At 31.7% G+C, this 12186-nt stretch overlaps 1 protein-coding gene across 4 annotated transcripts in view; it reads right to left on the reverse strand.

The window, feature by feature from the left end:
- LOC126774412 (protein-L-histidine N-pros-methyltransferase) overlaps window positions 1-1799 on the reverse strand; it is a 47460-nt gene extending 45661 nt beyond the window's left edge. Inside the window, exons 1-2 of one of the 4 annotated variants that reach the window (XM_050495930.1) lie at window positions 1647-1799; window positions 661-864 (exon numbers count right to left, since the gene is read on the reverse strand). In XM_050495930.1, the coding sequence (XP_050351887.1) occupies window positions 661-864; window positions 1647-1709 (267 nt within the window). In that variant the 5' untranslated portion in view covers window positions 1710-1799. The other 3 variants (XM_050495932.1, XM_050495931.1, XM_050495929.1) reach the window with 3 other exon arrangements.
- Between the last annotated feature and the right edge of the window lie 10387 nt (window positions 1800-12186).

The following is a 12186-nucleotide window of genomic DNA, read 5'->3' on the forward strand; positions in this document are numbered from 1 at the left end:
TAAATATGTGTATTTTTTCTTATTTCTTTTTTATTTATTTTGTTGCTATCTTAAAGAAAATTATAAAATATAGTTAATTTTCAATTTATATAAGTAATTTAAATTAATAAAATAAAAGATAAGTGTATTAAGAATTGTTATTTTTTGCATGAATTTTGAGAGTGTATTTATGTTTGCGCATAAACTTTGTTAACTGTAATATCTGTTGAAAATGGCTAGTCCTTTAAAAAGGGTAGGTATGGGCAAGTTGAGTTATATTTATTGTAAGGTGACTATTTGATTTAGCAAAGTAACTTTGGTTAAAGTTTTAATGAACATTATATTTTTCATATCATACATGTTGCAAATTTTTATAAACATAAGGTTTCCTTAGGAACCTATAATATTCATAACGCTTAAACAAATTATGTCTAAGGCTAAGAATTCTCAAAAATAATACATGTTTATAAAGAAGGATTTATATAAATAATTTAATATGTGTTCAAATAAATTTGTATCCGAGAACAGATTATGGTTTAATAATTACATAGTATAAGTGCCCCTACAGATTATTTAGTAAACAAATGGTAAATTTTATCGATTAGTCAATCATTATATTTTGGATTATCATTGCAAGGATATAATAATATTAGTATTTGATATCATAATAAGTTTTCTTACCTCATGTTGATCAAACTCCTGCAGGTGGCGGTCATTTCTTTGTTTCTCATATAAAGCACGAGCTAATGCACTTCTCGGTCGATATAAACCGTTTAAAGCCCAATGATTTGCCATTTCTTCATTATCTAGTTCTTTTATATGAGTTATTCTTGGAATTTCGTTTATATCGTTACATTCATGTCTTAAGCAGATTTGTTGATACTCCTTTGTACAATAAGAGTAAATATCAAGTTTTAAGCATGTGTAACAATTTTGTAACAAGTAAACACGATACACTAAAGTAATATATATAGTTAACCAAAAAATAAACAACATTTACTGCTGTCGTTTGCAATATTGTAAGTACCTTTTTAATATAACCTCAATCTATGTTTCTCCGATAAAACTTTATCATTTGGCGCTTTAATTCTTTGCCATTTTTATAATATTAAAAATTTGTAGATTTTATCGTAAAAATACTTTAGTTTCAATAAAAATAACGATAAACTTACAAGAAAAGAAATTTATTATGATATGTCAATCTGCAGACAGTGTCAATGTCAAGTTTATTTTGTTTTCAAAGTCGTACCGTTTGTGAGGAATGTTAAAAATTTAGGAGATTTCTTGAATGTATTATTATTAAATTTTAAACATCAGTTATAATTCGTTTTTTAAAAATATGTTGCATTTCATACAGTAACAAATTAAAGACTGGTTTTGACAGAACCTTTTGTTGTCTGCGTAAAATGGTTTTATCTTATCTTTTGAAGAGTTAATGCACTTAAATTCTTAAAATATATAAATTTGTAAAAATAATTTTGTTTTCTATTATCGTTATAAATAATAATAATACAGATATGATTTTGTAATTACATGTTAACTTAATATTAGCCTAGTACTACATCAATACATTTTATAAAAATATAGTAAACACATACAGAAAATCCTTCATGTATAAGTTTCAACATAATATAATAATGAAAATAACAAGTAAATTAGGTACAAACCGTTCGTTGTTTGGATTCAACCGATGCCCTCGCAACAATTTCACGTAAAACGGTATTCATCATTTTGCTTTCACAAACTTCTCCGCGGTGTACGACGACCGTAAGTAGTTATTATTTGTAAAACCGTGTATTTATTTGTGTACTCAGCAGCTATTTAATTTGTTATAAATTCCTGGTATATTGTTTAGTAAGAGGTAGACTATTTTGTAAATGTATTTCTCGATTAAAGATCGATGAAATCTAAAACCTTGTTCGGCCTTGGCCGTGACCGACCGTTCACTATTTTACCGGTGTGCTTGACCACTTCTTGAAGACGTCGACAAAAACGAATGCGTTTGAATGCGAAACCAATGGACTGTTTTGTTTACTATTTTAAAATTTATCTTTTTAACTTTTACACTTACTTTTTAGTAACGATGTATTTAAAGGATACTTTTTATTAATTTAGGTACTTTATGCTCAATCTTTTCTGTATGCTTATTTTAATTGTTAACTTGTTACCTTCTCCAAATCGACACGTGTAGAATTAAGGTGTTTTTAAACATAAGTAAACAATATCTTTCAATCTCTATCGAGCATAATTTACTCTTATGTATAGTATATATCCAATCCAATACAATTTACTATTATAATATATAACCAAGAGCAATGGCCGAAATGGTAATTCGTATTAACTGACTTATAACATAAATATATTTTATCCTTACTAACAGTATAAATGCGAATGTGAGTTTGTTTTCTTGTTTATTATCTTCCACGTCTTAATTAGGTACTCAATTCATTATATTGAAATTTTGAATACACGTTGACAGCATACAGATGAAGACGTAGGATATCTTGTTAGTTACCCTATTACCTTTTATTTGCTTTTCTCTCTCCTCTCATATGCGGGTGAAGCCGCGGGAAACTAGTTATTTTATATTTTGGAGATCTATACATAACAGTTTTGTTCAGCTTTTGGATGGAAAAAAATATTATATTATATATAATTTCCTCCAGGCCGATTTCTGCCACAGCAGCCAATCAAGAGAGATTAGGACATATTAAAGTGCACAAGTATGTGCTCAAACACAGGTGCACTCTGTTCTCTAACTCTCATAATCGGATGGGTCGGCAATCTGTCACGACCGGTCAGGTCACGAGAGGTCAGGAGCAAGACCAACGTCTTTACGTGCTTTCTGAGGCACGCGAATGTACACACTTCCATTTTTCAGACTAAGGGCTGCTACTGATAATTTTCGACAGAAAAACCCAATCACTTTTTACTGGCTTCACTTGGGATTCGAACCCAGGACCTCGGGGTCTGCGTCCTTATATCTAGCCACTAGATCAACGAGGCAGTTAGATATATAATATGAGTTTCATATATATAATTATTACATGTATAAAAGTCATATTATAAGCTGTACTTTTATATTAGGATTGGTGGATTGGAACGTTTCAAAATTTGGATAAAACAAACAAGCACCAAGCTATAAAAATTAATAAATCCTTTTTGTAGTATATATTTTTGTAGTAAAGTTAAACGTAATTCAACTTCATTAATAAATGAAGAAATGTGCTAATTTTTTATTAAAGTTTCAGTGTAATTAGGCAAATTCCATAATGTAGCTAAGTTAACAATAATTATTTAAAATATATTATACCGTTCGACCTAGATAAAAAAGGCATTCTTTTTAGAAGATAATTTTAATTCCAGAAATTAATCTTAATATTTATTATATATAAAGCTGATAGCTTTAGAAATATTATCGCAATAAGTAGTTATTTAATTTGCGATAAATCATCCTACCGTTTTTTTTTTAAATTAATAGTTTAATTAAGCCTATTTTACTCTATATGTCGGTAGGTTCTTAAAATATTGATGTTATATTGTTAAATAGATGTCCGTTTGAAGGGTACGAGTAATAGTTAGCCGATCATTGCTTAAAATAATAAGTAATTGATTTTTAAACACTTAAATATTTTTTTTTTTTATTTACAGAAAATGTTGCGTTCATTGGAAATATAAAAAAATATATTAATGTTTGTACTTACATCATCTTGCACTTCTGGAATTCTTAACTGATGAAAATTATAAGTCATTGCAAAACAGTTATCACTGAATTAAGAAAAAAATATTGAATATAGGTTATGTTTATGCTAAATTTACACCGACTTGAAGTGAGCCGCTTCAAACAATACTTCAAACCAGTTTGATAGACAAGAGTTCTGTGATAGTGTTAAAATTGATAAAGATGTGATAAAACACTAAGTATAGACAGATAAGAAGTTAGTTCGGTTGTTTTACTTATTTATACGATAAGTAGGCATTTTTTGATAATTGGCGACATGTGTCTGTTTTAAGTCATGTTCTGCATAAATTTGAATAAAATTCTGCATAATTCTGCATAAAAGTGAGGAATTCGATCTCTAATTTTTCTACATAGGTCTAGATAAATATCGTTGTTGTTTGTAGGTTTTGGTTTATAATTTTGTTAAAAAGGAGTAGATAAGAAATGTATCTTTTGTTTTATATTTAATTACATTAAATCAATTAAATGTATATTATTTAATGATATTATATCTGAAAACCGATGAATGGGCGTTCAACCCGGAGCACGCACCACTAAATTTTCACAAGCTAAATTTGTATTTATAATATTTCAACCTGTGCTTAGCGTTGAAGGAAAACATCGAAAGGAAATCTGCATGTGTCGGATGAAAATCTTATACATTTGCATTCATCAACCCGCGTAATGAGACATTTTAGAGGCTGCTAATAACTTTTCAATCTATTGCAATGCTCTTGGGAAAGGACTGTTTAAAACTGCGTACTTTAAAAATATCATCTCAGAAATAAAATGGGGTGAATTTAATAAAATAAATCATCATTAACTGTATAGATACATCATTAATTTAGTGCCCATTTATGGACCTTAATTGCAAAAACAAGTTATAAGTTAAGGTGGGTAAATAAAATATTCCATGCTTAAGAAAATACCAACTATATATAGTTCAAGAATAAAATGAATGCTTCTCATTATTACAATGCTTATTGTGAGAATTAAATAAAGCTAATAATCTAATTCGCTTAATCTACGTTACAGACGTTTTTTTATTTTTCAAACTGTACAATAGTTTACTATTAATATGTATTTTTTTAGTTGGACTGCTTAGCAGTATCTCCTTTTTGAGTACTCATTATTGTTAAAATGTATATTGTTATTAATATAATGCAAAATAAACGAGATAGATAGGTACCATTGACAATTGTAAATACAGATGTCACTTAATGACATATGGACCTTCATTCCAAAATGTTCTATCATAACATTGCTTAGAAGAGTTATATAATGTTATAGGTATATCAGTTCCAAATAATGTTTTATATATACTAATGTGTTAATTTGCTATTACGTTTTATATTCATGCTTTATATTTTTATATAATATTATTATTTTTAATTTTCTCGTTCGTCAGGTTCCGAAAGAATCCATCTACTATAATCGAATCCATTGGATACATAATTAGTTGTTTATTATAATATAACGCATGTAATTTAATTTGCTCGTACCATTTATTATATATGCATATTATGTATTCAAAAAAACAGAACCCTTACATTAATCTCATTTTCTATTTTGATAGAAATTGGCAAAAATTGCCTGTTCTGCCTCTAAAAAAAGTCAGGCAAAAAGGTTAACCCAAAAGAAAACGAGATCTGGCCATATTTACTACGCAGCTACAAAGTTGTGGTAAGTGGTCACCAACGCCCATAGACATTGGCATTGTAAGAAATGTTAACCATGATGTAAGCGACATTACCAATGCGCCACCAACCTTGGGAACTAAGATGTAATGTTCCTTGTGCCTGTAACCACACTGGCTCACTCACTCTTCAAACCGGAACACGACAATACCAAGTACTGCTGTTTTGCGGTAAAATATCAGATGAGTGGGTGGTACCTACCCAAAAGAGCTTGCACAAAGCTCTACCACCAGTAGAGTGATGAGTGAGATCATAGTATTTGTTGTATTTATTGTATTGTGTAGGCTTAGTCGAAGGCTTTTCGGATAAGAATCACTATTGAAGTACTTAACGATTTTGCTATTGCGCTAAACTATATTATAAATGGTGTATTTGCCGGTGTTATTACTTTTACATGCACAAAAAAAAAACACGGTGTCCTCTTGACCTGTATTGAGTACAGTTGTCTATTATAGGATACTAACCCGCAGTAGGCACTGCACAGAATATAGCTCCAGTCTATATTCCCTAGCCTAGAAAAACAAAGCAATATAGGTTCTAGGATAGAATCGTCCTTAAAGTATTTTCCTAAGCTCTGTATTTTTATAATTACAATTGTTAACTTAACAAGTGGCCTTATCCACTTTGCTTCTCCAGAAAAAAAACAAACGATTCGTGAAGTAAGTTGTTGAAATATTTTTAATCTGAATGTAATTAAAATAAAAATCAAAACAATGGCTAATTTTGTGCAAGTTCAATATGGGTTCTCGATCACGCGCGGATTGCCTGAAGCGCGCCTGCGCCGGCGCACGCGGGACATTTAAAATAATTACAAGCCATCGGAGAAACGTAACAGCCAGTGTTTTGAGACCATTACTTATTTTTTAATTCCAAAAATTATTTTAAAAGCGCACACTTAGTGATTGAGTGCTATACGAACAGAGAGACATTTATTTTTTATTTTTATGGAATAACTTTCACGGCAATGTTGTTAATAATTTAAAATATTAAAAATGTATCTTCGGTGAATTAAGCACATTTTTCTTATACATAATAAAATTGAGCAAAGTAAAGCGCAGACTTTAAGCCAGATATTTAAATACCCATCTCAGTTATAATTAGTTCTATTGTTGCAGTTCACGATAAGGTGTTTTAAAACAAAAGCAAGTGGTCGGTTTAATTTAAATCCGTGCCCGTAGTTTTTGCACCCTCAACCGCATTCTCACAGCGGCGAGACTTGATGCACTTCACTTCTGATTGGATCATTACCGAGTTCATCATACCCCGTGCGATCCTCGGGCTACGACAGAGAGGGAAATACCTACCTCCTTCGAGAAGAAAGAGCCGCACACAGCACGGCCACATCGCCCAGGAATTATTTCATATCATGATTATTGGAACTTTATTGCACTCTGTAACTAACAATTGACATTAGGAAATGCAATTTCATATTGATTTCGTAATCTTGTCCGTCGTTTATTTTTATCAATGCAGCAAATCTTTCTATGATTTGCGGCTAACCATCGTCGGTCATATTTGTTGTTTTATTGTGGTGTACATTCCGAGAAAATGTCATTAAAAGCTCGATAGGGGATTAAGCCGGTTAAATTTTCACGTAGCACGGCAGGAAATCGGTTTAACCGTCACAAAGGGTGGGAAGAAACCGAGAAATTATCTTTTCGTCGGAGTTAAAACCGCTAAACGGGCAATTACACGTTACAGATTGGGTTATGAAGTGATCAAAAAATAATAATTTTTCACACCGGCCGGAAGGTGTCGTGGCGATCACGTACGTTCGCGGCAATGTTCTGGACCTTCTTTGATTTCGGCACGAATACGGTCATCACGTTTCTAATAAAAATCCCTCAGCGAGACATCTGTCGTATTGCGTAACCACATTTATTGCCGTTAATGGTCGGCTTTACTTGCGCTAATTTAGGGCCGAGTTGGTACTATACCCATAACTCGATCTGTTATCGACAAAATATATTTTCGTGCATATCATTTGCACAAAACGTTTCACTGCGAGCACTTAACAGTGTCATTATCTGTAATTATCACGCACGGTGTTGTATGCATTGTTGGATCCAGTTTAAGATGGAACTAATTTAAGGAAGAATACCACACAATGGCTAATCATTCTTTCGTTTTCATAACAAAGATCCGATTTTAAGGCTAATTGGTTTTTCATATAATGTACTAGGGCAGCATAAACGGTACTTATTACTATAGAGATGGATCGGAATTAAATATAATTCGTATAATCGTAGCTCGGGCAATAATACAATAAGACAAAAGCATAGTACGAGTGCGGCCGACATTAGTGAGGGAACGAAGGATTTCAATTTTGAACGTGATGAGGCGAGTTTTCATTTACGTACTGTGTTCGATGATGTTCGTATTTGTAATGATGCGGAGCTTGCGTTGAACGGTGGATTACAACTTGTGGCATAACTATGACTAAGTATCGTCATTGAATATATGAAAAAAACCCAAGTTAAATAAGTCAACGAAACATGCTTTAAGTATAATAAGAATTATAATTTCAATCTTACTTAACATAGATACTAATATTGGTAATTTGGTAAGTTTACTGTTTTATAACATATAAATATTTAAGTTAATATATTAAAATGTTAATGCTTAGATTGATGAATTAAGATAAGTCATACAAGTACGTCATACATGTAAAATATCGTTTAAATCTCCAAATATAAAAAAAACGTGACCATAAGTAAACTATAAATAAAGGAACGTTAAACGCTATGGATAGAAGTCATACCTCATTACAAAAGTTGAAGCTCGATGACCGCCGACAGGCTTGGTAGTTCAAGATGCTAATTCGAGCTCTTTTAAAGAGCTTGTACTTCATTTCGATCTAAGAAAAGTAGCTATTATTACCATAAGCACAAGACTCAAATTAAAAATTATTTCCTTTCATAAGTCTTTTCTATTCTAAGCACTCAGAGGTGTTCGTTAGGCAGTTCCATAATTAAAAATTAAATTGACGCCTGCGCGGCGAGGTGCTGAAAGTTGTACAAGCAATGCTTGAATTATGTTTTTGCAAAACCTTTTTATGTACTCACTGAATATTTATGACTATGGGTTGTCCCGTATATACCTATATATATCTTTACATGAATATTATTCAAAGTTTTAAAATGTAGCAATTATATAATAATATTATATAATGTTTTTCTACTATTATCATATAAATATACGTATTATTAAGCTAATATAAATAATAATTGTAACCACTTTTAGTCCATCAATAAGCCCGCATAAGTGCAATCTGAACGCATAATTTCTTTTCCCTGTAATTTAGATTACAAAAACAAATTGCAGCTCATTCCTCACGCATCATCGCCCTGACCGGGCAAATAATTAAAGGCACTAATAATTACCGGCCGGTGCTTAAAATGCAAATGTTGTCGCCCGCAGAGTCTTCAACGCGTAATGTATGCGAATTGGGAACAGATAAGGGCATGAGATTTACACTTCGCCGTGTCATGTCTTGTACCGTTCGTTGACCGAACGTTGTAGATTATTTTTAGGGTGTTTCGAACTTGTTTATCGGGACAACATTAAATAATTTAATACCCAATTTCCTTTAATTACTCCGAGACACATATTTTTGGCGTCCATCTCAAATACGTAGTTGAAATTATTTTTGGTTAACTAAATAAAAAATAAGTAAAATTATGAAAAATATACTAGATATGATTTTATTTCAACATGGTAAAATTTTATGGTAACGTGCAGAAGAGCAAAATGCAATTTAAAAGAAAATTAAGCTTTAAACCTTAATTTGATCGCATTTTTACAATGTTTTTGATTGAAGACGAATACAGCTATAAGGTTGGCACGTTACCGTGACTTAATAATGGGAAATTCGTCATTTGGGCGCTATTATTTCTGCAAACGTCGTTCCATTATGACAGTTAAATTTTAAAAGTGTCATGTGATTTTTAAAAAAGTTTACCGTACAAAGACTATGAAAAACATTTTGATAAGTATCTACTATTCAAATAAAAACTTTTATCCGATTATAAGTTTTTGTACATTAATAAACTGAAAAATATTAATCGCATTTAATTTAATTTAGCAAATATCACACGCAATATTATTTGACAGTAAAATAATAAACTTCGAACATTTATTCGTCTTGTCGTTCTTTATGAGAGAAACACTATTTGAAGTTAGGTAATACGATAGCTAGTGCAATAAAATTGTTGCAATCCAAAAACATAACACGAGGGTAGACTTGTTTTTTGTGTACTTTTTTTAGTTTGAGTACGTTTTTCCGCAAGTCGGTAAGGTTCGACAACAAAAGTTAACAAATCCCGTTTGTCCAGCGGGAAATGTCCGTGATTTAATACAAATTATTATTAGACGACATAAATAACGCGGTGCGAGGGCAAGTCCGGCAGAAGCTGCTTAATAAGTAATAAAGGGGTCATCGTTCATAGTGAGTGTGGGGCGGAATTAACCCTGGACTGGACATATGGTGTTTTTATTTATAATCACAAAACTAACAAAATAACTAACCGTTCTTTTCTAGATGTTCACTAATTCAATATTATTCCCTTAAAATTGTTAGCCATTTTACATTGTACATTACTGTATTCAATTTATTATTTTGGTTAAACAGACATATTCGGTTATTATTGTTTTTTATTTGTGTTTGGAAGACAGATGAGCAAAATGGCTATCTGAAGCTAAGTGGTTACCTTTGAAGATATTCACTGAAACTGTTATTATTTAAACAACTTCTTACACTGTCAATTGCCATCATTCTCGAAATTGCTATTGATTGATTGATCATTGAGGCTTTATATATTTCAGAAAGTGATATGAGACATTCACCATAATAATTATAACATTACGCATTAAAATAGGTTATTACCATAAGTCAGTTACCAAAATTTCGTGGTTGAAATAATGTGAGTTCTAAGAGAATAGCACTCTGATATACAGTTATATAGTTAGGAGAAGGTTTGGAGCTTATTCCATCACGCTGCTCCAAGGTTGGTGGAATACACATGTGACAGATTTTAAGTGAAATTCGACACATGCAGGTTTCCTCACGATGTTTTCCTTCACCGTCAAGCACGCGATAAATTATAATAACAAATTAAGCACATGAGAATTCAGTGGTGCTTGCCCGGGCTTGAAACCACGATAAGATTCACGCGTTCTTACAACTGGGCCATCTAGACTTTTTGGGCCATCTCGGTTTTTTATATAATTCAAATAAATATATATATCTATATTTCAAATAAGTATGAAACATTAATATATTTCATACAGCAATAATGAAGGTATAGGTAATTAATATTGCAGTTGCGTACCCTAACATGGTGTAGTTGTTTATTATAGCCGCAATTCATTCATCGCTTTATTAGCAAGGTGCGTGAGACGCATGCTGAGGGGCAGTGTTGGTATAAGGGAGAAACTTTCTTAACTGATTTGTAACCCTTTATGTAACCTAGTTATATTATAAAGACGTGTTAACTGAAGTTTCCGTACACTTTGTCATGTATGTATTTAATTTAAGAATTTTATTCAATTATTTGTTTATAGTATATGTAGCATTACAACTCGCGACTTCGTGAAGAAAGTATATATATATAAGTGCATATTTTGTGTGGCGCGTATAATGTCAAATGGATTTCAGGATAAAAAGCAATTCCACTGCTGGGCTAAGGCCTCCACGCCGCCACGGCGTTTCAAGTCCGGTTTCCTCACGATGTTTACCTTCACCATCAAGTACGAGATGAAAACTCGCAACATTTCGCTTAAAGTCACGTGTTCTAACCACTAGTCCATGTCGTCTCTGTAGGCATTTTCATTTGGTTTTATATAAAACTTAACATTGAATGAGTTGGTTCGATTGAAAGACAGCTCCCCCTTGAAGTTAAAGTTTTCCAAAATCAGTGTGTCTTACTACAAAACAAAGGATTCCTACAACTTACAATTTATCTAGTTTAAGATGTGCGTTACGTATAGACATATAATTATATATATAATTATGGATTATAAAAATATATTATAATGTGTTATTAAGTCATTCCAATGTCATTCTAAGAATATGCAAATTATTATAATAACATTTATAATTTGTATTGTGAAACATACGCTTTGTTATTAACGAAGCCTATAAATAAATAAAAAAATATCGTATTCAAAGAAACGATTTTAAATGTAATAGCCATTCTAAAAGTAATCGCAATGATATTAATTCACTTATATCGAGTTTCTGAAATAATTTTAAGCCTCAAAGCCGAAAGGGTTGCCGCAGATCTACAAAGCGCCGTAATTCCTGCAAAGCCGTGTTCCCATTACTGTACTAATCGGCAAAGTGCCGATGCTCTAAATATCGCTTTACGCATATTTATCGAACCGTAAATAAAAACTCTATGAAAAATATAAATACTCCCCCTTTTTTCTATCGTTTACCGAGTATCGCGTTTTTTTCATAGAGTCAAAAGCTTGAACAGACCACTTTCGCATTATGGAATTGCCAAAACTCCATTTGAGATTTATTTTCATACGGCATACGTATTAACCGAACCATCCAAATTGCGACTTTATCGCTATCCTAAAAGATGTTTTTTTAGAGAGAAGATTATATTCGATAGGTCTTTTAGTATCGTACATTTGCAGTGAGCGTAGAAATGAGATATTTTGGCAGTATTACGCAAATTGGATAGCTTTCGACACTCAACGGAGTAGGTTCCGAACTTTCGCGGGGAAAATTGAATTAAAAATATCATAAGATGTAAATATGTATGGAGATCGTAATGATGT

This window comes from Nymphalis io, chromosome 16 (assembly GCF_905147045.1).
Source record: "Nymphalis io chromosome 16, ilAglIoxx1.1, whole genome shotgun sequence".
Classification (NCBI taxonomy): domain Eukaryota; kingdom Metazoa; phylum Arthropoda; class Insecta; order Lepidoptera; family Nymphalidae; genus Nymphalis; species Nymphalis io.